This window comes from Macaca nemestrina, chromosome 13 (genome assembly GCF_043159975.1).
Source record: "Macaca nemestrina isolate mMacNem1 chromosome 13, mMacNem.hap1, whole genome shotgun sequence".
Taxonomy (NCBI): domain Eukaryota; kingdom Metazoa; phylum Chordata; class Mammalia; order Primates; family Cercopithecidae; genus Macaca; species Macaca nemestrina.
Window position 1 is genome coordinate 122,260,697 of NC_092137.1, and position 27,158 is coordinate 122,287,854.

The 27,158-nt window shown below is 59.0% G+C and overlaps 1 protein-coding gene and 1 long non-coding RNA gene across 4 annotated transcripts in view; one reads left to right on the forward strand and one right to left on the reverse strand.

The window, feature by feature from the left end:
- LOC105490018 (potassium voltage-gated channel interacting protein 3) overlaps nt 1-27,158 on the reverse strand; it is a 92,382-nt gene that overhangs the window by 59,793 nt on the left and 5,431 nt on the right. The window contains exons 2-3 of one of the 2 annotated variants that reach the window (XM_011755226.3): nt 23,765-23,833; nt 19,465-19,630 (exon numbers count right to left, since the gene is read on the reverse strand). In XM_011755226.3, coding sequence (XP_011753528.1) covers nt 19,465-19,630; nt 23,765-23,833 — 235 coding nt within the window. The remainder of the gene's footprint in view (nt 1-19,464; nt 19,631-23,764; nt 23,834-27,158) is intronic. The other variant, XM_011755227.3, reaches the window with a different exon arrangement.
- Nucleotides 13,323-14,531, forward strand: LOC112428073 (uncharacterized). Of its 2 annotated transcripts, none has more exons than XR_011612158.1 (4): nt 13,323-13,536; nt 13,646-13,846; nt 13,979-14,184; nt 14,333-14,531. It is a non-coding gene; the product is annotated as an uncharacterized lncRNA (long non-coding RNA). The 2 variants fall into 2 exon arrangements; XR_011612157.1 differs by having other exon boundaries at nt 14,066-14,184.

Consider the following 27,158-nt stretch of genomic DNA (forward strand, 5'->3'; position numbering starts at 1 on the left):
GTCCATTTTCCCAGTCCCGGGGAAGCTGGCGGGGGCCGGGGGTGGTGCAGGTTTGCATGTGCGAGAGCCTCATGATGAAGGCCCCAGGGGGTGAGGCCGAGATAAACTGCATATGGGCCTCTGCTCTCTTTCCCTGAGAGCGTGTGGGGGCCACGGAGCCCCAGGTCTGTCTGGTACAAGCTGCCAGCAGGTCTGCAAATCTCCCCAGCTCAGGTCTATCCCCGACAGCCCAACCACAGCAGATTCTCCCGCAAGTTTAGCATGAAAGTTTGGGGTGAGATGGGAAGGGGACCTGCAAGGTGGGGAGGCTTCCCTGGCTCCTTCTTCCCTCCCAGCTGGGCTGAGTCCTGCTGCGTGCAGCCTCCAGGGTGTCTCATGCTGTGCGTTGGACGGATGGATGGACGAACGGATGGACAGACAAACCAGTCCCTCTCTCAGCCTCAAGCTCTTCCCCTGGAAGATGGGGGCGACGGTGATGCCCCTGCAGGATCAGCACGAGGACGAGCTGAGGACACAGGTGAGCACCAGCACCTGCCCGAGACAGAGAAGGTGTCCTGCCACTCCAGCTCCCTCCTCACAGTGGACATCCCCTTGCTCTGGCCCCAGGAGGTGCTCGGAAGCTGCATTCACTGTGGCTATAAATGAAAACAGCCACTGCTTCCAGGTGCATGTGTGTGTGAGAGAGTGTGAGCGCGCATGGTGAGCGTGTGTGTGTGTGTGTGTACGTGTGTGCATGTGTGAGTGTGAGTGTATGTGAGTCTGTGCATGTGTGCGTGTGTGTGAATGTGTGTGAGTGCACATCCAGGTTCTTGAAAAGCAGGTAGGGGGTCCACATGTGGCCTCAGAGCCATTGAGCTGGGATCGCTGAGTGCAAGGAGGGGCAATGAGGTCCTGGGGATGTGAACTGGGGGCAAGTGGTGGCACTCACTACAGACAAGGTGGGCATGGTTAGTGTAAGGCACCATCATCAGGACTTGCAGAGACCTTGGGAGTCGGCAGGTTGACCTAGGGTGCCTAGAATGGAGCCTAGAATGGTGACCTACTCAAGCCTTGTTCCGTAGACGTGGCACAGTCTAGGTCTAGTGAACAGTCGGCCTTCAGTCCTCCAGCGAGAGAGGGACTGGTCCCATGCAATCTGACTGGGTGGCCGAGCACTGTGGTGATAAGAGGGGTCAAGGCTTCTGAGGAGGAGACCCGTAAACTGAGCCCTGCTGGGGAGAGCGGCCCAAGGTGCAGGTGCTGGGGGCAGCGAAGGCCCCACGCATGAATGCCCTGCGGAGGAAGGGCAGAGCGAGGGGAGTTCCAGGCGGACGCCAACTGGGGCCGAGGGGCTCAGCCATGTGGGCAGAGCCAGGTCCCACAGGGCCCTGTAGGCCGAGGTACATTTGGAATTTATTTGAGGACCAACGGAAACCAGGATTTTGGCAGGAGGTGGCAGACTCCAGTTTATGTTTCTGAAGCTGCCCCTGGGCTAGGTGGCCAGAGGACACCTGCCCTCTGGGGAGACCTTAGGTAGGAAGCGGGGAACAAGGAACCAAGTCAAGAACAACCCCGCCATGGGCGTTCCCACCGCCATTCACAAGCACAGCCGCAGTGCAGGATAGGGCTCCCCATCTGAGAACAGGGCCGGCAGGCCGAGCCAGGTCCACAGGCCCTGTAGGCCATGATGGGCACTAGGAATTTGGGAGCTGGCGGCCTCCCAGAGCCCAACCTGAAGTTGTTCTTGGCCCTCCCGAGTGGAGTGTATGTGTATGTGAGTGTGTCTGCATGTGAGAGTGTGTGCTGGGGTGTGTGTATGTGTGCATGTGTGTACACGTGTATGTGTGCATGTGTGTATGAGTATGTGTATGTGAGTGTATGTGTGTATGAGAGTGTGTGTGAGTGTATGCATGCATGTATGAGTGTCTGTGTGTGTATGTGTATGAGTGTGTGTATATGAGTGAATGTGTATATGAGTGTGTATATGAGTGTGTGTATGTGAGTCTGAGTGTGTGTATGTGTGTGTATGAGTGTATGTGTGTGTATGTTTGCATGAGTGTGTATGTGTGTGTGAGTGAATGTGTATGTATGTGTGTATGAGTGTGTATATGAGTGTGTGTATGAGTGAATGTGTGTGTGTATGTCTCTATGAGTGTGTCTGTGTTTATGAGTGTGTATATGTGTGTCTATGTGTGTATGTGTTTGAGTGTGTGTATGTGTATGTATTTGTATGTGTGTATAAGTGTGTGTATGTGTATAAGTGTGTATATGAGTGTGTGTATGTGTGTATGAGTGTGTGTATGTGTATGACTGTGTGTATGAGTGAGTGTGTGTATAGATGTGTATGAGTGTGTATGTGTGTAAGTGTGCGTATTTGTACATGTGTATGTGTATGAGTGTGTATGAGTGTGTGTATGTGTGTATGAGTGTATGTATTTGTATGTATTTGTGTGTGTATGTGTGTGTGTATAGGTGTGTATGAGTGTGTATGTGTATATCAGCGTGTGTATGTGTATGAGCGTGTGTATGTGTGTATGAGTGTGTGTATGTATTTGTATGTGTGTATGAGTGTATATGCGTATGAGTGTATAAGCGTGTATATGTATTTGTGTGTGTGTGTGTATGTGTATGAGTGTGAGTGTATGACTGTGTATGTGTATGTGTGTGTGACTGAGTGTGTGTGTGCGTGAATGTGCCCTGACCTGCCCCCTGCCGTGGGCATCTTGCCTCACTCCAGGCAACCTGTTTTGGGGGTAGGGGACAATGGCTGCCTTGGCCCCCTGAACCTCCTGCCTGTCCGGGACCCTCCTCACACGATACCCAGCTTTTAGCCAGACCCTAAGCTGCTGGGACATCCCCCGACTGTCCTCTTGTGTTCTTTCTTAGGCTTAGAGGTTAGCACAGATTTCCGTGCCCCTCCTGCTGGGCTGAGCTGCGGCCAGCACTCCATGCCACAGCCTCCCTGCTGCTCAGATGAGCTCCTGCACCGTCTCCGCCAGTCCCTACTCCAGTCCCAGGATTCCCGTCACTGCTCAGGCCCAGGCCCAAACCCATCCCTCTCTGGGACGGCCAGCTCTCAGCCAGCCGATTTGGGGTCCAGGCCTGTGGACCCCACCAGCGCGGCTGCACCTTGCTCCGAAGGGAGGCAGGGGCCCAGCCAGGACACTTCCCTCCCCACACTGTCCCTGTCCGTCACTCAGCCAGCAAGGGACTGGAGCTCCCTTCTACCTCCCAGCCCAGCCTCAGCCAGCCAGGAGTTTGCCACCGTGGTTCTGGGCCCTTTGCATTTCCTCCCAAATTGGAAGAGGCCATAAAACTGTCTTTTGTTTTGTTTTGTTTCGTTTTGCTTTGTTTTTGAGACGGAGACTCACTCTGTCGCCCAGGCTGGAGTGCAGTGGCGCCATCCCAGCTCATTGCAACCTCCATCTCCTGGGTTCAAGCCGTTCTTCTGCCTCCGCCTCCCGAGTAGCTGGGACTACAGGCGCCGCCACCAGGCCCGGCTAATTTTTGTATTTTTAGTAGAGGTGGAGTTTCACCATATTGGCCAGGCTGGTCTCGATCTCCTGACCTTGTGATACGCCCACCTCGGCCTCCCAAAGTGCTGGGATTACAGGCGTGAGCCACCGCACCCGGCCAAAACTGCCATTTTTTTTTTTTTTTTTTTTTTTGCAAAGCAAGGGCATGAAAAAATTATTTTTAAAAAACTATCTCACGTTATTAAGAAAAACTACTCAGCATTATTTCAAACAAGAATGAAACCTGAGTCTGCGACAGGGAATCCGTTTAGTTCGCTGACCAAGTCAGCCCATGGCCCATCTCTCCTCGTTCCCCACAGAGGCCCCGCCAGCCCACGGAGGGGAGGCGGGGAGCCCCGGTCTATCTGCGTGGTGGGGAGTCCAAGGCAGTGGCCACGGGCTCCCTCAGCCTCCCCCGCCCCGTCAGGTGCAGGCCCCGAAGTCAGGAGCCCCGCACGTGGCCCTGGCGGCCCTCCCCTTGCCTGCCCGCAGGAGCTGGCCCCTCGTCCATACAGGAGGACAGGACTTCCTAGATGATGTCTCAAAACCACTGCCTCTGGGGTGACAAGGGACGAGGCCACGGCCACCCCAAGGCCTGCGGGGACATAGGGACCAGGGCAGGGGCTGCTGGGGAGAGGGTCCCAGCTTGTCTGGGGCTTAGCTCAGGGCATTGGGAGCCAGGACACATCCCGGAAGACAGGTGGCATCCCGGGGATGCCAGATCCTGGCATCTTTAAGCCCCAACGTTGTGACGGGTGGGAACAGAAAACTCGGCGGAGCCGGTGACCTGAAGGAGTGAAGTGGTCCGGGAGGCGGACGCGTTGGCACCTGCTGCCCCTGGTGGAAGAGGACGGAACGCCTGCAGAGAGCGCTCCTACGCCGGCGGGAGGGGCCCTTTCCCGGAGGGGTGGCCAGGCCTGCGGGCTCCAGCCTGGGCAATGCCGCAGCGGAACCCTGGGCACCCACTGCCCTCTCTGCCACCGCAGTTCTGCCTTTTCCTTGGTCGCCCCAAGCACACACAGACGTTCCCTCCCACCTTCCTCTGAAAGCTGCTCCTGTCTCCTCTCCCCACCTTCCGAAAAAACTCCCAACCTCCTGCACCCCAGAGGGCAGGGGTGTGGGTCCTACATGCACAGCATACTGGGGAGGGGCCTGGCGCTAGGAAGGTGGCCATGGGGCCAAAGGGCCCTGTGCCTGGGCAGGTGGCTCTGCACTTTTCTGGAGGCTGCCCCCTCCACCTCACCCGTCAGCTCGTCCTTCCGCTGACCCTCCCATAGAGTTCCTGTCCACCCCCCTCCTACATGTTCTATTTGGCCATTTGGAGGCAGGCAATGGGGGAGGCTGGGTGGGTGGAGGCCAGAGCGAGGGCTGGGACCACAGCAGCCCATTCTTCCTGGAGAATCCCAAATTCCTGGGTAAAGAAGAGCTTCAGCCTGCTCGCAGTGGCTCTTTTTTTTTTTTTTTTCTTTTGAGACGGAGTGTCGCTCTGTCGCCCAGGCTGGAGTGCAGTGGCCGGATCTCAGCTCACTGCAAGCTCCGCCTCCTGGGTTCCCGCCATTCTCTTGCCTCAGCCTCCCGAGTAGCTGGGACTACAGGCGCCCGCCACCTCGCCCGGCTAGTTTTTTGTATTTTTTAGTAGAGACGGGGTTTCACTGGGTTAGCCAGGATGGTCTCGATCTCCTGACCTCGTGATCCGCCCGCCTCGGCCTCCCAAAGTGCTGGGATTACAGGCTTGAGCCACCGCGCCCGGCCTTCGCAGTGGCTCTTAACGAACTCTGCCTCGTCCGCAAGGCCTTGGGGAAGCGTTTGAGAAGTGCTCTGAGTGGAGAGGCACAGGGCCTCACAGCACCGGAAGCGCCAGGGAGAGCTGCCAAGGGCCGGGGCTGGCTGGTGTTTTGAAGGCAGGCCCCGTCCCACGAGCAGGAGCCACAAGCACACCCCCCTCCCTGGCCCCTGTGCCTGGATAAGCGGGGAGGGGAGAAATCACGGGATAGACATCTGGTCCTAGACCGTGAAAATCCTTCTCTCCAGCTTCACTTCACAGACAGGGAAACCGAGGCCCCACCCAGGGCCTGGAAACCAGTCCCGCTATCACCAGCCCTGCCCTTGTGGCCGGGGGCAGCCCTGCCTTGGCCCTTTATGGACACTGATCGACTCCTTAAAACCACTCTCCATTATGCCCATTTGATGGATGAGGAGACTGAGATGCATAGAGACCCAGCAGCTTGTCCAAGGTCACAGCAGGGTGGGGAGGGCAGCAGGCTGTCCCGAGGGGACAGGGCTTTTCACGTGCCTCTGACAACAACCTCCACCGTGACCTCATCCTTTTTTTTTTTTTGAGGCAGGATCTCACTCTGTTACCCAGGCTGGAGTGCAGTGGCACAAACACAGCTCACTGCAGCCTTGACCTCCTGGGTTCAAGCGATCTGTCCATCCATGTTCCCAGCAAATAGCTAGGACCACAGGTGTGTGTCACCGTGTCCGACTAATTTTTGTATTTTTTGTAGAGATGGGATCTCACTGTGTGCCCAAGCCGGTCTCGAACTCCTGGGCTCAAGCAATCTGCCCACCTCGGCCTCCCAAAGTGTTGGGATTTACAGGCATGAGCCACCAGGCCCTGCCAACCTCGTTATTCTTATGGCCATTTTGCAGATGAGGAAACTGAGGCTCAGAGGGGTTAGAAGCAATTTGCTTCACACAGAGCTATGAGCGGCAGAGATGAGATGCTTAAGAGTCGTGGAACTGTGGCCTGAGGAGCACTGAGTGCCTGTTGAGGTCCCGCCAGGCACTATCTAGCATGGCGGTCGGGGCATCTGGCTCTCGGAGAGGCAGAACTAAGGGCTCCGATGTCTTCCAGGCCCGTAACACGGATAAGATGCCGTGGTTTCCTCCTCCCTGTGGCAGAGAAGACAAGCCTGCAGGCAGTGGCCTCACTCACCCGGGTCTGTTTCATGTCCCGTCTGTGTAACTGAGCAGTCCTGTCTCTGTCTGCCTTTTGTTCCCACCCTCTAAAGAGCCGCGTGTTCGTCTCCTTGTTAAGGAGTTCCACAGAACCTTGATACGCACTCCGTATCTATTTGCAGAATTGCATTTTAGTGCGTCAGAATGACGCTTTGTCAATTCGAGCCAGATGTGCCCCATTTTGTGTGAAACCTCTGGTCTCTGCTGCCTCCGTCGGGTGCCCCAGCCCCAGCCCTGACCCCTCTTCTTCCATTGCACCCTAGCCTTGTCTCTGGGGCTCCATCCGGGGCACTTGCCCTGTGATAGGGTGAGTGGCCCAGAGCACAGGGCTGGTGCTTTCTTGGTGTGAATTCCGTGCTCATATCTGGTTATATCTGGTATTAAATGTAACTTTTCCTGTTGCTTTTGAGAGATGCAGTGAGAGATGCAGGACCAGCTCTGCAGGCCACACTAAGGGGCTGCAAAACCGGCTCCGTGACCCAACCCTTCACCCACAGAGGGTGGCGCAGGGAAGGCTGGGGGGCCGGGGAGGAAAGGGCCTAGGCTTCCCTAGGCTGAGAGGACAGGGCCTAGGGAAGGCTGCGGGAAGCAGGGAGGAGAGGGCTTAGGGAAGGCTGGGGGGAGCAGGGAGGAGAGGTTGGGGGCTGGGGAGGAGAGGCTGGGGGCGGGGAGGACAGGGCTTAGGGAAGGCTGGGGGGGCGGGGAGGAGAGGCTGGGGGTGGGGGGAGGAGAGGCTAGGGGGCGGGGGGAGGAGAGGCTGGGGGGCGGGGGGAGGAGAGGGCTTAGGGAAGGCTGGGGGGGCGGGGAGGAGAGGCTGGGGGTGGGGGGAGGAGAGGCTGGGGGGCGGGGAGGAGAGGCTGGGGGGCAGGGAGGACAGGGCTTAGGGAAGGCTGGGGGGGGCGGGGAGGAGAGGCTGGGGGTGGGGGGAGGAGAGGCTGGGGGGCGGGGAGGAGAGGCTGGGGGGCGGGGGGAGGAGAGGCTGGGGGGTGGGGAGGAGAGGCTGGGGTGCTGGGAGGACAGGGCTTAGGGAAGGCTGGGGGGGCGGGGAGGAGAGGCTGGGGGTGGGGGGAGGAGAGGCTGGGGGGCAGGGAGGACAGGGCTTAGGGAAGGCTGGGGGGCGGGGAGGAGAGGGCTTAGGGAAGGCTGGGGGGAGCAGGGAGGAGAGGCTGGGGGGTGGGGAGGAGAGGCTGGGGGCGGGGAGGACAGGGCTTAGGGAAGGCTGGGGGTGCGGGGAGGAGAGGCTGGGGGGTGGGGAGGTCAGGGCTTAGGGAAGGCTGGGGGGAGCAGGGAGGAGAGGCTGGGGGTGCGGGGAGGAGAGGCTGGGGGCGGGGAGGACAGGGCTTAGGGAAGGCTGGGGGTGCGGGGAGGAGAGGCTGGGGGGTGGGGAGGTCAGGGCTTAGGGAAGGCTGGGGGGAGCAGGGAGGAGAGGCTGGGGGGTGGGGAGGAGAGGCTGGGGGCGGGGAGGACAGGGCTTAGGGAAGGCTGGGGGTGCGGGGAGGAGAGGCTGGGGGGTGGGGAGGACAGGGCTTAGGGAAGGCTGGGGGTGCGGGGAGGAGAGGCTGGGGGGTGGGGTGGTCAGGGCTTAGGGAAGGCTGGGGGTGCGGGGAGGAGAGGCTGGGGGGTGGGGAGGTCAGGGCTTAGGGAAGGCTGGGGGTGCGGGGAGGTGAGGCTGGGGGGTGGGGAGGAGAGGCTGGGGGCGGGGAGGACAGGGCTTAGGGAAGGCTGGGGGTGCGGGGAGGTGAGGCTGGGGGGTGGGGAGGAGAGGCTGGGGGGTGGGGAGGAGAGGCCGGGGGGTGGGGAGGACAGGGCTTTGGGAAGGCTGGGGGTGTGGGGAGGAGAGGCTGGGGGGTGGGGAGGAGAGGCCGGGGGGTGGGGAGGACAGGGCCTCGGGAAGGCTGGGGGTGCGGGGAGGAGAGGCTGGGGGGTGGGGAGGACAGGGCTTAGGGAAGGCTGGGGGTGCGGGGAGGAGAGGCTGGGGGGTGGGGAGGACAGGGCTTAGGGAAGGCTGGGGGTGCGGGGAGGAGAGGCTGGGGTGTGGGGAGGAGAGGGCTTAGGGAAGGCTGGGGGTGCGGGGAGGAGAGGCTGGGGTGTGGGGAGGACAGGGCCTAGGGAAGGCTGGGTGGGCAGGGAGGAGAGGCTGGGGTGCGGGGAGGACAGGGCCTAGGGAAGGCTGGGTGGGGTGCTGCAGGTTTTTCCTTCTTCTCCCACCCTGGGGGCTTCAGTCCCCTCCTCCCTCCAATTCAGGGACTTCTGAGAAGCCTGTGGTGATCTGAATGTGCCGCTGGAGTCTGGGGGATGCGGGGCCAGTTGGGTCTGATCTGCCCCTGGAGGAGGTCGGGTGGTGACTGGCTACACTGGCCGGCAGCTGTCAAGGTGAGGACAGTGAACTGGGCACCCACCCAGAGGCCATCATGGAGCCAGAGGAGATGTTCCCGGGAAATCCGTCTTCAAAGTCCCATCCTCCCCACAAGAAGGACCACTGAAGAGGAGCAGCCTCAGCACCTGGGAGACAGGCCGAGGGGTGGCAGGGGCCGCTGAGCGGTGGCGACCTTGGGCAGGCCTGGGAAGGGCATAGAGACTCCGAGACCCACCCACAGCTCACCACACCCTGCCTCCTCCTCCCCAACCCGCCAGGCTGCCGTGAGTGGCAGGAGGGAGTCCCGAAGCAAAGGAGGGTGCCGGGTTGGAAGGGATTCCCTGAGTATTTGCTGACACCTGAAAAGCGACCACAGGATCTGCAGAAAATTGAATGCAAATGGCAGGGAAGAGCGGCGGCCCCAGCGAGTGGACCGAGGGTCAGAGGCTGCAGCGCCTCAGGCTCCCTCCACGTGGTTCCACACCTTGGCAGCAGGCAGTGCTGTTTTCAGCGGCACCCACCCCATTCTCCACTGCGCCTCCGTGTCCACACCCAGCCAGCTCTCAGCCTCCTCACCCGGCTCCCAGAGAGCACCTCCCCAGCTTGCTGAGGATCTTAGAACCGGCATCGCCAGAGCTGGGAGGAGCTCAGAGGACGACCAGCAAGCCCCAGCCCTCGGTGCCAGGAGAGGCACCTGGGGCCCCGGGCAGAGGCTCACCCGCTGCTCTTGCCCTCCCTCCCTTGTTCTGAGCTGGGGCTCAGTGGCCACCTTGGGAACAGCCCTCCTGGCCTCCTAATCCGGTACGAGGCTTAGGTCTCACTCTCCCCAAGGAAGACAAGGAACATGGACTGAGACAGAGGGAGTCGCGTCGCGGAGGGAGCCAGAGGGAGCACCAGGAGCCCGAGCGCCTGTGAGGCAGGACAAAGGCATGACACAGGCACCCGGAGCTCTCGGCAATACAGACTCTTGCTTATGGCACCACCATGGCCATAAACCAGCCCTCTGGGCCACCCAGCGGAGGAGGCACTGTCACCGTAGCCCCCCAGCGAAGATGAGGAGCCAGGCCAAGGGCGGGCAGGAGGAATGCTCGGGGTCACTAGCCAGGAGGAGCACCCAGCTCGGAGGCTCGTGCACAGTGGCTCAGTGACCCCGGGCACATTCCTCTCCCCCGGGCCTGGCCCGCCCGTGTCTCACCTCACACAGAAGCAGCCCAGGGTCCACTATCTTCAAAGTTCCTCCTTCCCCAGAAAAACTTCCTGAGGAAGGGAAGGCTCAGGAGCCTGAGGCACTGGGAAGGGACAGCACACGCAGCCACAGTATTCCCCTGTCTTGAAAAACTGGAAGGCCCAGGAACCCGGGGCTCTCCAAGTCCCTACCCAGAGCCACCCGACTTGCCACCTGGGGTTAGACTGAGCCCCCCGCTCCACACAGCCTCTGCACGGCAGGGTCTGCCTTCCTCCTGCAGACTCTGTGCTATCTACCGCTCTCCACGCCTCTGTTATGCTACCGGTTTGGGTGTGTGCGTGAGTGTGTGCTCCATCTTACGTTTGCATGCTTCTCAAAATGTCATGCATGAATTCGACAGGTATTTCGTGTGCCAGGCTCTGTGCGAGGCACTCAGGACAAGGCAGGGACAACAGGGGCGGACAAGCCCCTCGTCCCTGGAGCGGCTGAGGCAGCCCAGCCCTGCCGGCGGCTGCAGGTGACCTCTCAGCGTGGAGCAGCATCTTCTGGCAGCATAGGCAGCTGGCAGCACCAGGTCCTGGGATGTACGTGTCACATGTCTACGCCAGCTCGTCTTTGTTTTAGGGACTTGATTTTATCTCTCTTTGGAAATCACTTGACTTCTTTAGCCTGCTTTCCTCCACGTCCCCGCAGCACTTGCTCAGCACTCCAAGCGGCTGATGGTCACTCCTTTCAGGATCTGAAGCTCCTGATATCAACCCTTCCCCCGTGTCCTTCCCAGCAAATGCCAGGTCCCCCCATGCAGGACACCACCCCTGTGCCTGCTTCGTGGTCCCCAAGGCAGAGCCTTGGTCTTGGTCCTGCTCAGCCCCGGGCGCAGGCCGAGGAGGTAGAGCCGAAGCCGGGAGTGGGACTGGCGGGCTGTGGATCACCCGCCTCCGGGGCTTCCCATGGGCCTGGGCCCACAATCGCAGACTCGGGGAGCCCCCTACATCCCTGCCAAGGCCTCCAGGTTGCTTGGGTTTCACAGGTTTTGGGAGGTGGCTGTCATTAATTGAGAACTTTCTATATTGAGGTCTCAATACACACTTGCCCATTTTTGTCAATCCTCATCACAGACACCACTTCTGCCTTTGATGGAAGAAGAGACGGTCACCAGTGAGGATGGCCTGGGCAGTGGAGTCGGTGTGCACAGGAGGGCTGGCCTGAGAGCCGCCCCACTCCCTCCCAGCCCAGGCTGGGCCTGAGTCTGTGTACCCCACAGAGAAGCCGGCCCCTCCCCATCTGCTCTCCCTCCCTGAGCCCAGGAGTTGGGGATCCCAGGCTTGGCATTCACTGTCCTGTTGGCTGCAGAGACTGCAGTTCTTTGTGGTCCTGCTCCCAGGGCCACTGCCCACCCCTGTCCCCGTCACCTCCAGACAAGGCAGGCCCAGTCCTCGGCCCAAAGCTGCCCCTCTGCAGCCCTGTCCCAGCCCCACCAAAGCAGCCCTCACCTCGAGCCAGGTTCCCAGAGATGAAGCGGAAGACGACGCTGCTGGTGCCTGCCAGGTGCTTCCCACAGCCATGCTGGCACTCCTGGAGCCTCGGGCCAGGGCCACACCCTGCCATCCTTAGGCCTGGCTTGATCCGCCCGGCTCCTGCCCTCAGCTCTGCCCTGCCTGCCACTGTGCAGGCGGTGCCCCCACAAGGCTGCTCCCCAACCTCCTCTGCCAGCCTCTCCTCAGCCTGACACTTAGCACCTTTCTTTCTCCAGGACTCCCCTCTCCTGGTCTGTCTGTCTGTCTCTGTCTCAAATGCAGTGTCTCTCCTCCTGGTCTCGGCTTGTTCCCAGTGTCTTGGGCTCTCCAGGCCTGTCCTTCTCTCCTCTACTCTCTGTCCCTGCCTCTGGCTCTCCCAGCCTTTCCAGGGACTGCCTGCCCTTCAGCCCAGAGCCCCAGGGCAGCCAGAGCGCACTCAGCCCCCCTGCCTTGGGTCGGCCTCCTCAAGTAGCCCCTGCCCCTGCCCCTGCCCCAGGGCTGCCCCTTCACCTGGTGCCTGGCCTCAGCCTCCAGGCCCCCGGAGCTCACTGTTCCTGGAGGCAGAAGGGCCCCTGCGGCTTCTTGGGCTGGGAGGCGTGGGGATGGGGCATCGTCCTGAGCGCCCAGCACCAACTGAGGAGGTGACGCTGGTGTGATTATCAGCTGAGGCTGTGATCTCACTGCAGAGGGGCCTCACCCAGGCTCCAGGGCCAGAAAGGGAGCAGCCTGCACCCACAGACCCTGCCTAGGAGGCTCGGGGCCAGGGACCCTGAGCAGAATGGGGGTATTGGTAGGGCCGTAGCCTTAGGCTGTCTCTTGACCTCTGACCTCCATCCACCGGCCTCATCCCTCAGCCCTGCTGTGCCTCTCTAAAGTGCAGAAGGAGAAGTGGGAAGGGGTTCCGCTGCTGAGGAGGAGGAGGGAGAGCCGAATTCGTGACTGGAGCTGACCAGCCCCCTGCCCTCCACGTTTTTGAGCACCTAGCGATAAATAAAAGCGATAACAGCCAGGCAGCTCGCTAAGGTCTTTCTGGGTGCCAGTGAGTGCCTTCAGTCATCAAAACAACCCTGCAAGCTCCGTGTGGCTGAGAATGCCAGTTCCGTATTCATTCTTTCTGAGTTTCACCAACAGGGTTAAGATGCTGTCGGAGATGGAAACGCGCCCAGCTGAGAATTCCACCTTTCCCCTGCCTTCCTCGCACCCAGGGCAGCTTAGCTCCGGCCAGTGGGATGGAAGCGTCCGTCTTCCAGAGACCTCTGTGAGTGCTGCCTTCCTGCCATGGGGACCACCGCTCTCCCCTTCCACCTGGTTCTCCTTCCTGTTGCTTGAAATGAGGCTGTGTGGGCTGCAAAGCAACCACCTTGCCACGGCGAGGGAAACAGTAGAAGAACCAAAGACATTGACACTGACGTCCCCCAGCTGCCAAACTAGCACCAGCCACTGCCTTGCCCCTTATTTCCCATGTAGGAGCTGATGCACCTGTCTCGACCAAGCCACTGTTACTTGGGGTTTCTGTTATATGCAAGTTCAGGCAAGCCAAGGGATCCCTTGCGGAGGGAAAGACGAGCTGCTGCGCCTCGCACGCCCGCCCGTAAAGGAAGGTGCAGTGCCCGGCGGGCCTCCTGTGCACTGCAGTTAAATGTGCCGCTCAGAGGCTGTGCCGCAGGTGCAAGCCAAGCACAAGCAGCGCTGCCCCTTGGGCCTAATGACCCAGCACATTTAATGACACACGATGAGTCTAAGGCAAGTTGGGACGCTCTGTGGGGCCATGGCAGGCCCCCAGAGGGGAAATCTGTGGTCTGTTGGGTTTTGAGCAATGCCAAAGGTCTCTCCTGTTGGCTTTCAGCTAACTGCCCACTGCTGGGCTGCTGTGGGGGTGGACGGCCTGATGGTGGGAGAGACAGAGACAGACCGACCAGGCGGCCATGAGCCCCGAACCGCCCATCAGGAGCCAAGTATCAACCTCTCGCCCAGCCCCCCTGGTATCTGCATGTGCACACAGTGCTCTGTCGTCATGCCCAGGTGCTGTGGACGGAGCCCGAGGCAGGGCGGGTCTGGAGGGCGCAGGGAGGCTGTACCTGCGGGGGCTGCAACTCCCACCGTGCCTGCTGCATTGTCGCTTTCCCCACAGCCCGCCTGCCCCCCCCAGTCTCCAAGGCCGTCTGAGGAGGAAAAACATTCAGAGGTGACTTATAGACAGAGCTGCAAGAAATGTTGGCACCAACTCCAGGTGACACTGAGGCCCACCTAGGGGAAGGACGTGGAGAAGGGGACATCTTCCTGGCACGTGTGTTGCCCACGTTGTCTGAAGAAGAGAGGGCCCGAGGCGCAGGTTTACATTGATCATGGATGGCTGTTAACCATTAGTTCAGGGGTCAGGGAGGTGGAGGGGCAGGGTCGGGGGAGTAAGGGCTGGGAGGCCTGGGGAGGAACCACCCAGAGTGGGACAGCAAGTGCTTCACAGGTGCCCTCCGAGGGGCGCTAGGGCGGAGGAGACGCTGGACGATTGGACGATCAGGTGGGCCAGTGGTCCCCTCTGTGCACCTCACAGCCTCTGTTCCCGGCCCCTCTGGCGTTTGCTTGAGAACCACGGGTTCAATGAAAGAACTTCTCCCTGGGCTGATCAGGCTGCAGCTGCCGTTCAGTGCCCAGCCGGCCACCGGGTGGCAGGTCAGCCGCTCTGCGTCCCCGTCCCTGCCATCACTCCGGGGCTCCCATTATCCTCAGGGGAGTGACGGTCACTCTGGGTGTGACTTTCCCTCTGGCCCGCCCTGGTGCTGCCAGCACCTCCCCCCATCACGGTGCCCCCGCGCCATAGATCCTGAGCAACAGACTCATTTCACCGTGGAGCAGAGCAGTGTGGTCAAAGGCCAGGGTTCACAGGCTCCTGTCCCCGTCCTGTGCCCACCCCAGAAGCAGCCGGCCTCACGGAACAGTGACGAGACCCACTGAAGGCTGGCTCTGGCACCAGTTGCGGGTTCCAGGGCTGCCCTGTCCGGCGCCGGTGACCCTGCTGGATGTGCTGCCTCTCCCTGCCATCAGAAGAGCAAGCTCAGAGACCAGGAAAACGCGCAAAGGCCCCTCCCTCATCCAGGCCCGCTCACCGCACCTCTGCTGCTCGTCTCCAATACTCCAGGCTCTGGATTACAGGCTTCAGATTCCCGTGGGAGAATGTGTCCCCTGCAGGAGGCGGCATGGGGTCTGCTGAACTGCAAGCGGGGACGGCCGCTTGGCCATGCTGGGTCCCTCACACCACTCAGACCAACTGGCATCAAGGGCCATCGGTCAGCGAATGACCCTGTTATCAAGGGGAGCAGGGAGACTCTACCTCAAGTCCAGTGAATTCTCCAGGGAGCCAGCAACACTGCCAGTTACAGTGATGAAAGTCAGTGGGGGCTTCTAGCAACCCCACTGAGGCAGGACCACCAATGACTCAGATCCCTCAGGAATGGGGCTTTGGATCACTCCACCCAGGACTCAGCCAAGGCCCTTGTGGTGGATTAAAGATGGCCACAGATGTCACACTACAACCCATGGAAAGGGGTTAATTTTCAGAAACCCTTGACAATTTGCACCGATCTGACACCTCACTTTGATGTCATGTATCTCGATGCCTCATGACGTCAATTGTATCTTGTATCTTCAAATACACGAAAATTATGTTTATAGATCTTTATATATTAGAGACAAGTTAATTCACCTTTTGTTCCCATACCTTTCTGCTACCCCTTTTTCCCAGGAGCACTGGTGGTGGTGATGATTTTACGTGGGGTTGCCCTTGAACCCATGGGAGAATGAGCATCTCCCTGGGACGCACGGGCGGCTGAGGAGGATTTGGGTCTTCTCTCTGGGGGAGGGGCATGTGTGTGCGTGTGTGTACGTGTGCGTGTGTGTGTGTGCATGCGTGTGTGCTCTGTGTGTGTACATGTGCGTGCTCTGTGTGTGTACATGTGCATGTGTGTCTGCTCGTGTGTGGTCATGTGTGTGTGCACGTGTGTGTGCGTGTATGTGCATGTGTGCATGTGTGTGCTGTGTGTGTGCGTGTGCTTGTGTGTGCATGTGTGTGTGTGTGCACGTGTGTGGTTTGTGTGTGCATGTGGTTGTGTGTGCTTGTGTGTGCATGTGTGCGCTTGTATGTGCGCATGTGTGGTTTGTGTGTGCTTGTGTGTGCATGTATGTGTGTGCATGTGTGTGTGCATGTGTGCATGTGTGTGCTGTGTGTGCGTGTGCTTGTGTGTGCATGTGTGTGCTTTGTGTGTGTGTGCACGTGTGTGGTTTGTGTGTGCATGTGGTTGTGTGTGCTTGTGTGTGCATGTGTGCGCTTGTATGTGCGCATGTGTGGTTTGTGTGTGCTTGTGTGTGCATGTATGTGTGTGCATGTGTGTGTGCATGTGTGCATGTGTGTGTATGTGTGTGCGCGCATGTGTGTGCTGTGTGTGTGCATGTATGTGTGTGTGCGTGTGTGTATGTGTGTGTGTGTATGAGAAATGGCTGCACCGTGTCACACAGAGGGGTGCAGCAGCTGCTAGAGCGTTCCTGCCAGAGTGGTCCAGGATGCCAGGCATCTCCCAAGGCGGTAGGTGGGGCCCTGGCTTCATCCCATTCAGACCTCGTTCTCTGGTCCTCCGGAGTTTCTGTGAACTTCCTGAGGCCTGGAGCAGACGCCTCCTCTTAAACCCGCCTGCCCAGTTTCAACTGTCTGCAGCCGGGACCCCAGGTTATTTGTGGGTGACATTATTATTCCAGTTGAAGAAACCCAAGTCCCACGGCCCTTGTGGGCACCAGGCTTGAGAAACAGGTCTGTCCAGTGTGGCAATGGCCACGCCTCTGGAGAGGCGTCCTGCAGGGAGGGACTTCAGATGAGGGGGAGACACGCAGGGCAGGCCAGAGGCCCAGCTTTTGGGTAATGGAGGAGGGTCCAAGGAGCTTGTAGGCTGGGGATGGGGGGCATCTCCTGGGTAGAGTGGGGCCAGGCTGCCTGTGCTCTGAGTCTCCTGGGCTCCCCTCTTAGAGGCCCCACTGTTGGCCACCTCCTGACTCCATCCTGGGGTCTTCACACCCAGGAGGGGCCACTCAGGGCCCAGCCATGATGCTCCAGCCCTCGCCCAGTGTCTCCAGGCCCCTGGTTCCTGCCTGCTCTTTGCCAACGTTCTACCTCGCCCAAGCTGGATCTTGGCTTTCACTCCCAGCTGTTCCCGACTTGTGTCTCTGGCCCAACTTCCGCCGAATGGAAAAACCCCAGTACAAGGGCACAGTGTCTGGGCCGCCCGCCTCCCACAGGACCCCAAGGCTCAGGACACCGTGCTGGGCCTCCCAGAGCATGCCGCGGGGCTACACTGAATGGGCCCCATTGTTCTTTGCACCCAGAGCCTGTGCAGGCTCCCAAAGAGCGGGGATGCCTCGTCCGTCTGCACACGGCGCAGCACTTCACACGCGCACAAAGCCCTCAGTGTGACCAGCCCGCCCTCCTTGCGGGACACACGCGGGACATGTTGGACTGAAGACAGGAGACCCGGGAGATATGGCCAAGGGAGACAAAGGTCACATCGGAGTCCTGGCTCCTCCCTCTGTGAGGTCCCTGGGCTCCCTCCTCCCTCAGCTCCCACCAAAGACGCTCGTCAGGTGGGCACCGTGGAGCTCGGGGCCCGAGCCCCCCCTGCCCCAACCCCCGCTTCTTGTGCCACCTGCTGAGTCAAGTGACCTCCCCGAGCTGCCATGGACGCTTTGGCACATCAGGGAGATGAGCTTCACACTGCTCCCTTGCACAATCAAACAGGCTCTTGGATGTGTCACTCACATCTGCTCCCAGTCCCTGCACAAGGTCCGGTAAACGCGTCCACGCACGGGAGCGAACCCATCGCTGGTGCCCTGGCTCTGTCGCCTGAGTGTCTTTGACAAGTTGTTTGGCAAACGTGTCCTGACAGCTGGTGTGGAAAGGCCCTGCCCTCCAGGAAGCTGCCCTGAGGTAAGGTGGGGCATGCTGTGGTGGGCCATGCAGGGATGGTCCCCCCCAGCCCTGACTTGAACACGCCAAGCCAGCCCCTGTCTCGCCTTCCTCCCCGTCCACCCCACTCAGAACAGCTGCTGCTGTCACGGGTGTGCAGAAAGCTTTGGCAAAGGGTGCACACCAGCCCCAGACCGTCCCGAGCCACCTCTGCCTGCCAGAGACAGAGACGGGAGGATGAGGCAGAGCATCTGCAGGACCTGAGGGATGGAGGGAGGGTTCCACTGCAGCACCCCTTAAATACTCGTTGCCACCAAGAAAACCCCGGAAGACTGAAGTGGAGGAAATCTGAGTCTCGCACGACATGAAGCTGTGCCCGTCAGAGTGGACCTGAGCCTCCAGCACATGCAATGGCCACCGTGCTCTCGTCCCCACCCTAAGGGAGAACAGATGCAGAACGGACAGTGCCCTGAAGGTGGTCCTTCCCGGTCGAGCTATGTGTATGTGCTTCTAGTCAACTCATCAAGTTTCTGCCACCTGCAAAACATACCAGCCCCATCCCCGAGAAGTTGGGGTGCACGCGGACCTCACCCATGCCTTCACAGGTGCCAGTGCTTCCATGGAAAGGGGTTGGGAACAAGTGTCAGCCAAGGTGACAGCATCATAGATGGGTAGGGGCTCTGTGGGGAAGCAGAGGTGGTGGTGGCAAAAGGGAGGGGGCTGGAGTCGTGCTGGGAGCACCATGGAGTGGCGTTTGTGGGTAAAGGACGGGGATCTGGTGTTTAGCGGCCAGTCCCTTTGTGCACAGGCGTGGACCTCTGGCTGTGGCTGTCAGCCACGGTGTCTGCTGTTTGCCCAGACCCCTCAGGTGATCACCTCTATGCATGACCCCCATCAAGCCTGGGAGGCTGGGACCCCTATTGTGCCCATCCCCTGGTCAGGGGACCAAGGTTTCCTGGAAATCACACAGCTAGAGAGGGTCCAAGACAGCAAACCAGATGCAGTTGTCAAAGGCAAGTCGGCACCTTTTCCTTAAAGTCAGAGGCAGACTGTCATACGCACCATGCTCACCTATGTGATCCCGTGAGTGTGCGTGGTGTGTATGCGCCTGCATGAGTGTGCGTGGTGCGTGTGTGCCTGCATGAGTGTGCGTGGTGTGTGTGTGCCTGTATGAGTGTGCGTGGTGTGTGTGTGCCTGCATGAGTATGCACGGTGTGTGTGTGCCTGCATGAGTGTGCATGGTGCGTGTGTGCCTGCATGTGGTGTGTGTGTATGTGAGTATGCGAGTGTGTATGGTATGCCTACCTATGTGTGCGTGGTGAGTGTGCAAGCTCATGTGTGGTAGAGGCACCGGCGTGTGTGCACAGGTGTGAGTGGGAGGTGTCTGCGTGTGTGTGTGAGATTGTGGCCCTGTCACACCCGGCAAGCACCAAATATCACCCACGGCGAGCCCAGGGCAGTGATTCCCGCCAGTTCTCTCGTTAACACACCAGAACGCAGGCCAAGACGAAGGGCCGGCACTAATCCTTGGGGTGCACCGAACAGGACCAAGGAGGGGCTGAGGGCGGGGCCTCCTGATCACCAGGCACTGCACACATTATTTCCCTTCTTCAAATGTGCCCTGTGGACAGGTTCCAGCCTGCCTTCTCACGGAGGGCTTACAAAGGATGAAGGAGGTGCCCCGGCTTACTCAGGGCGGGAGCAGTGGGCAGGGTGGAGCCTGGTGTGTCGGACTCTGCAGCCTGGCTCTGTCTTCCTAGCCAACTGGAAAGCCCCAGTGTGGTCCCAGCTCTCTGCACCCATGCTCTGTGGGTCCCACTGGGAGCTCAGTGGCCTGTGTGAAGCAGGCACCCAGTGAATGGGGAAGGGTGTGAGTGAATGAAAACACATTTTCAATAGAGACAGGGGCAGTGTGGCCCGGGCTGGCCTTTGAGCCCTCACAAAGGACAGTGCTCAGAACAGATCTCCCCACCCCCACCCTTGACCACAGCCCATCCTGGCCCTACCTGAACCCTGTGGGGCTGTGCTGGACAGGATCCACTTGACCAGGCAGCATCTCATCAAAGCCTGGCGGCTGAGCCTTGGCCTCTGCCACTTGACACCCTCCTTCTTGCTAAGTGGCGTGTGCCCGAGGTCCCCCAGGAGGCTGCCGTCCGATGCCTTTGTCACCTCCTGCAGTAGGAACAGGCAGAGCAGCCCTGAGCCCCAGCTCAGAAGAAGGACCCCTGGAGGGTCCCCAGCTGCCCTGATATCCTAGGTGAGGCCTGAACACCACCAAGGGTTCTCCTTCCAGGGCTGCACGCCTAGTGTGGGCAGGTTCCTTTCACTCTACAACCTGGCTGTGGTGTAAGACGGGACCCCTGGAAGCGGGGAGGACAGGGGTACAGGGAGGGGTTGTCAGCAGCGATCCCAGACTTGCTCGTTGGGTTCCCCCTTGGCACAGGCCAGGTTGCCAGAGCTGAGCGGCCTTTAGAAATCATGGTCCCAATCCCTCGCCTGCCTGAAGACCAGAGAGGCAAGTGGATCTATACAGGGTCACACAGCCAGGTCCAGCTCCCTCACTCCCCAAGCAGGGCCACTGCTCTGCCTGAGTTTTCATGTTGAGAGAAGCTGAGAGTGAATGAAAGGCTGGGTGGTGACCCCAGGAGGGCTGCGCTGATGGAACCCACCACTGAGGCTGGCAGGGATCTGAAGAAACGGCTCCAGCTATGGACGTGAGAGTGTTGGGAGGAGCGAGCCGTGGGTGGTCATTAAGAGGCTGTGGACCAGCCGGCGCGGTGGTTCACGCCTGTAATCCCAGCACTTTAGGAGGCCGAGGTGGGTGGATCACCCGAGGTCAGGAGTTCGAGACCAGCCTGGCCAGCATGATGAAACCCTGTCTCTACTAAAAATACAAGAATTAGCCAGACATGGTGGCGTGCACCTGTAAACCCAGCTACTCAGGAGGCTGAGGCAGAGAATTGTTTGAACCCGGGAGATGGAAGTTGCAGTGAGCTGAGCTTGTGCCACTGCATTCCTGCCTGGCCAACAGAGCCAGACTCTGTCTCAAAAAAAAAAATAAAAATAAAAAAAGGCAGTGGGCCATGAGCCTGAGTCAGTGTGGATAGGGAAAGAACGGCCTGGGGTCATGGTGGAGGCCCCAGGGTGGCAAGATTTGCTTTCCTACCATGTATTTCAGGCCCCCCAATCCTGACATCCGAACTGCCCACCATGCTCAGCTCCCATGCCGGCGGCTGGCCCGTGAAGACCGGAGGAAGGAGGTGCATGGCAGGCTGGCTGCCACTGGCCACACCTCTGTGCACCTGCTGGGTCTAGTTTGCTGCCTTTGGCTGTCCCCTCCTGCTCAGGGTGGCAGGGGGACAGATGTGGCCTGGCCAATTGGACCACAGCCCACCAACGGCCCTCATGCCCATTCTGTCCGTGACGCACTGCCTGAGCTCCAGCTGTGGCACTGGCGCCACCCCACATGCATATGAGCTCTGAGCGGTTGGACTCATTGGCCAGTGAAGAGGGTCACTCGGGGGTGGGTTGGCCGTGCCCTTCCCAGATCACAGGGTCTCGTGTGTGCTACTTTTGCACAGTCCTGAAAAGCATTTGGTTGTTCAAAGTAAATAACAGATGGGCGGGGTTGTCAAGCAGCTTAGAGAGACGCAGCCCCGCAAGACAGCCCTGTGCTAGCTGGACTCTCAGGTGCGAAGGCCAGAGACTGACTCCGGCTGGTATGAACTGGGAGAATTGGCAGCAGGGAGCCCGGGCCAGTCACAGCCTGCAGGGAAGCACAGAGAGCCAGTCCCGGAAAGCAGGCGAGATCAGAGAGCAGCGCCGGACACCGGCCCTGGCCGTGCCCGTCCACACAGAGCCCAGTGATGGGGCTCTGCTGCTGCTGCAAAGTCTGCCCCTCTCCTGAGGCACGGGCCTGGGACCCCCACGGGTCTCTGCACACTGCAGGCTTCAGTTGAGGGAGGATTCTCCGGGTACTTCACTGGCTCATGGTCCCTGAGGCCCATCCTCTTTTGGGATTGGCAGCCGGCCCACTATTCAGTTTAGTGAAGTGGTCCCCTAGGCCGGGAGATGTCCAGTTCCCTTATCCTGGCTTTTGGGCCTTCCTCAGCTAGGTCCCAACTACCAGTCCTCCAGCTCACAGTCGTCATCCACCCTTCCTCCGACACACCCTTGGCAATAACCCCTGCACGTCCCTCCCCTTCTCCAAGGCTCACCAAGCAATGAGGGGGCTCAGTGGTGCCCAGAGCTGCAGCAAAAAGAGGCACTGGCCATGCTGATGGAGCAGAAAGAGGGGGAGAGCTGGGAGTGGACGGGTGCCTGGGGTGCTGAGGGAAGCTCCCTACATGCACATGCTATGCACACACAGGTGTACACATGCTCACATGCACGCATGTGCACACACATGCACATATACATATGCACACACGTACACATGCTTGTATGCACACACGCACACACATGCACGCATACGTATGCATACATGTACACATGCTCGTATGCACACACGCACACACATGCACACATGCATATCACACACACGTACACATGCTCGTACGCACACGTACACACACAGACATATACACACACACGTCCTGTCAGGCTGGGTCAGAGACGCAGGTTCTCCATTATTCAGGATCTTACTCAGGAGTCTTTATCTTGGTTAAGGAGGGGAGTAGGGGAGAGAGTGGCAGCGGGCGCTTTATTACATCACAAATTCTTTGCCGCAGGCTCTGCACGGCGAGTGAGCAGAGGACATCAGAAGAAACTGAGGCAGCCAGGGAGCCCCTGGCAGGAGCTCTTTGCTGAGACCCCCAGCCCCGTCTGCGCCCATCTCAGCACAGCACTGGCTTGGCGGGCAAGGCTGCTTCTCGGGGCCCAGGGTTAGTCACAGAGATTCTGTCTTGAAGCCCCAGGCCCAGGTCATGTGGGAGATCCCGTGGGTGTCCTGGGTTCTAGCTCACAGGGCTCTGTCCTCCCAGGAAGGCTGGCTGAGCCCAAAGGGCAGGCCGAGCACCTCCCAAGTGGATGTCGATGCTGAGCTGAAAGGAATCTCGTCACTACAACCCGCTGTGGTCGGTAACACGATCCCCGTTTTGCAGATGAGGAAACGAATTCCCTGAGTTTGGGACGTGCCGGGCCCACGCTATACGTATATGTATCGTCTTCTGATTCCAGTGTTCACAGGGGCTTGACCATGGGCTTTGCTGCTGACACTGTTTCTCGGCCTGGGTCCCTGGGACACTCTCTGGAGCTGGATGTGTTCTGAAGCCCCTTAGGCACATCAGCAGCCTTCCAAAAGTACCGCTGGGGAGTGCTGTGACGCCCTCCTGGGCAAGGGGGCCCCAGTGGAGAGAGTCTGGGTGGAGTAGTGGGCGGGGGTTCCAGGCCAGGCTCCTCCATCTGGCTGAGGGGCCAGAATCCCACCTGGAAACCCCATAAGGCAGGCCCATGACGGCCACCCCCCTGTGTGAGTCAGGCGGTGGGTTCTGAGGAGAAGGGGGCGGGGAGGGCAGGGAGACCCCAACAGCGGAGCTTGGGAAGCGCTGGGGCCCATCAGGCTGTCGGGGAGGCTGGAGGAGGGAGAGTGACCGGGTCATCCTCATGAATATTTGACACTTGTCTGCCTGGAAGAGGGTCTGACTGAGCTGTCAGGGCATGTTAAATAGCAGTGCAGGCACCCTCCGGCTAGCTTGGGAGGCTCACAGCATGGAAGGGGGGTGTCCTCAGAGGCGGCCCCATGGCCCCTCACCCCACAGTGCCTTGGTGCTGGGAGAGAAGCTGGGGCAGTGATGAGATGGCACATGAATTAGATGCCCCAACGCTGCTGGCAGCCCCAGAGCCTCCCTGCCAAGCCCTGACAGCCCCACCATGCCCCTACAAGTCTGCTCCCACACCACCGCCTTGGCACCTGCTGTTCCCAGCATTGGACGCTTCTGCCCTGGGCGTTCAAGGCCTCACTCAGGGAGAGCCCCTGCCTGACTACCTAGGCCACCCTCCCGCGTGCGCCTCCATCTCAGCCCTTCTTCACAGCACCCAGCCCTGGTGAACTGTGAACCTATCCTACTATTGTGTTTTCTGGTGCATTTTCTGTCTCTCCCCTTTAGCGCGTCAGCTCTGCGAGAGTGACACCTGATGCTCACGTGACCTGTTTTTCCTCGTGACACAGCCTGGCACCCAAGAGATCCTCACTCCCAAAACTCAGCAGTCAAAGAGCAGACGTCAGGTTAGAAAGCGCGAAAGACATGCACAGACGTTTCACCAGAGAGGACGTGCGGATGGCAAAGGCGGCGGAGGAGATGTTACCGTCATCAGCCATTCTGGCAACGCAGAGGAGGACCGCCGTGGGACACCACCATGTGCCTGTCCGAACAGCTAGAACCAAAGATAATGACAACTGAACGCTGCTGAGGATGTGGAGAAACGGAATCTCCCCTGCATTGCCGGTGGAAAAGGAAAACGCCTTAGCCACTCTGGAAAACAGTTTGGCAGCTTCCTATAAAAACCAGACATGCGCTACCACAGAGCCCAGCCACGGTACTCTCGGGCGTTTCTCCTGGAGAAATGAAAAGTTATGTTCAAGTGAAAACCTGTACACAAATGCTCATGGCAGCTTTACTTGGCATGGCCCCAAACTGGAGGCATCCCAATGCCCTTCGATGGGTGAATGATTACAAAACTGCAGTGCGTCCGTACCACGGAATCCTGAACAAGTCAAACAAACAAACCGTTGGCGCACACCACACCTGCGTGAGCCTCCGGAGAATGACGCTGAATGAAAAAGCCAACCCAAAAGGTCACATTCTGTGTGATTCTATTTATATAACATTGTAAAACGACAAAGCGTCAGAAATGGAGAACAGAGGACAGGGCCAGGGGTTAAGGATGGGGGGAGGTGGCAGGAGGGGAGGGGTGTGGCTCTCACAGGGCGGCAGGAGGGGCCTTGTGGGGACGGAGCTGTTTTGCATCTTGGTGGTGCTGTTGGGTGCCTGAACCTACAGAAGTGATGAAATTGTGGCGAAAACGCACACGGGAATGAGCGCGTGTGAACTGGGAAATCGGATAGGGCTGGTGGTTTGCGTCATTGCGGACACTCCGGTTGTGCTATTGTGTTGTAGTTTTGCAATGTGCTGTCTTTGGGGAAACCGGGTAAAGGGTACATGGGCCCTCTGTGTGAGCTGCTACAACTGCACGTGAATCTACAATGAGCTCAGTAAAGATTTCCATCAAAAAATACTCTCACGCACCCAAAAAGAGGGCGTTAAAAACACAAGCATGCACGAGGCCCTGAATAAATATTCACGAATGATCAAAAGTCCCCTGTGCTCTTCCTAATTCACCCGGGACTCTCCCCTCCCACTCCTGCTCGGTGCCGGCCTCATTTTAATGGGCAACAGAACTGTCATTGTCCATCAGCTTCAGGGGATGGCCAGGGTTGAGTGGCAGAGACCAGTGAAGCCAGAAGATCTGGGCCCTGGGTTCAGGCAGAGTCCCTGGTGGCACACTTGGCAGTGTGGGCACTCAGGGCTGTGTCCTAGAAACGGCCCTAGGCTGGCCCTGGGGACCTGCAGCCTTCTCAAAGGTCACAAGGTTCCCTCAAGGGTAGAGGCTGCTGCTGGGCCAGGCAGGTCCTTCTCTGCCAGTCACCTGGGGGCCGAGATTTGTGGCTCCTGTCTAGCCAGGCAGGCCAGGACCAGGCCTCAACTTCCTTCTAAGTCCTCCTGGCCTGTGGGATGGAAAAGGGATGGCGTGGGTGATGCTCCTGCTGGTGCTGGTGCTGAGTTAGTTGTTTGGAGGGGTTATCTTATTTAATGGTCACACCAACTTTTTGAGGTTCCTTAAAACCTCAAAATTACCCAACGCATCCAACTGAGCCCCAAATCCTGCAGTGGGTTCTAGCTCACCCCCTCTCACGCAGCTTGCCAGGGTCCCTGGGGTACGTGTTCTCCTGTTATTCAACAGAGGTAAACCCAACCTGTTCTGAGTCAGCTGCGTCCTGGGGGCTTTGGCCTGAGGTCTCCGGCCCTGGGGAGCTGCACCTACAAGGTGCAGGAGATGACTTAGACTCCGGGCCATCGCACTCTCCAGCTCCCCCGTGCCATCCCCTTTACAAAGGGAGGGCATGGCCTCAGCTCAGAGCCTCAACAGGCCACAGACTGTGGGTGGGAGTTTGTCGCTGCTGCCTTATTTCACGGCAATGTGGTGGTTGCCTTCCACTCCTGCTCCCGGCTTCCCACTCACAGTACTGATTTAAAGATTCCCTTCTAAATGGATTCACTAAAATTCAACGCATGAGTTAATTTAAAGAAAAATAGTAAGAAACAATGGCACAGGTCACAACAGATACAGCAAAACAGTAAAGGCAGGAAGTGTGTGTTTCTCTCTGTGACTGAGGCTGAGGGCCTGCTCGACTCAGCCAGGCGACCCCCCAGGTCTGAGTGACGGCGGCCTCTCGCCACATAGGCTGCTGAGACTGACACGTGGCTGGTCCACACTGAGACGTGCCCTCCATGTAAACATACACCGGGTTCCAAACGTTTACTTACTAGACTATCAAATAGCGCATTAAAAATGCTTTCTATCGATGGCAGGTTGAAGTGATAATCATTTACACTGGGTTTAATAAAACATATGGTTAAAATAATTTAACTTTTTCTTCTTTCTTTACTGTGCCTACTGGCACATTTGAAGGGACATCTGTGGCTTGCATCACGTCTCTGTTGGACAGCACCGGTCTGGATGGTTCTCAGACCTGCCAGCCGGCTGGCTTGGGGCACCATCCTCCTGGCAGGGCACAGCCGCGGCAGCTGTTCTCTGCCACCCAAGTGCAGCTGGAGTTGGAGCTGCCTCAGAAGGGTGGCCTGGTGGAATGTGCAGGTCAGGTTGGGGGGTGGATGAGGCAGGGGCCACCTGGGGGAGGCGATGGGTGCCCAGGCCCAGGAGAGTGGGGGAAGGCTGAGCCAGGCAGAGGTCATGGCTGGGTGCTGGGGCTATTATGGAGACAGGACCTACTCTAGATGTGGGCAGTGAAGGAGGGGCGGTGGCTCCCCAGTGCCTGAGAAAACTGTCACTGTGGGGACGTAGGAGGCAGGGCTGCCCCCATGCCTTCCTCTCCCCCTGAACACGGTCCAGTCTCTGCTGCAAACACCACACCATCACCCCAGAGTCTCCACACCACAGACAGAGGCTGTGCACTTGGAACAAACCTCCAGGACCTGGACCGGACATTCTGCCTTGCGGCTCCCTACGCTGTAGGTCCCCTGAGAGGCCAGGTGGCCCACAGGGCAGCATCCCACTCCCTGCCCGATGCCCAGCATGGCACAGTTTTGTCCTGTGGAGGCCCATTGGACTGAGAAAATGCAGTCAGACTGTCAGGGGCGTGCCAAGGTGAAACCCTTGAGCTGCCAGTTCAGTCTCCGTGGTTCTTATCAACTGTACCCCGGAGAAACTCCCAGAGAGCCGTCCAGAGCAGACGTGGCAGAGGTGAGCAGGGGGCACATGGCGGCCTGTGAGAAGTGGGGGTGCACGGCCAGAGGCCAGGCAGAGTCCTGGGAAACCTGCGCTAAAGTGTCCAGGCTCCGTTCCCCAGAGGTGGCGTTCTAGGAGCACATACATCGCTGACTCCTCCCAGATGTCTGCAGACTTAACGGATGCAAAACAGAAGTGAGGGGCTTTGCATGTGCCACCAGGGCCCCTGGGT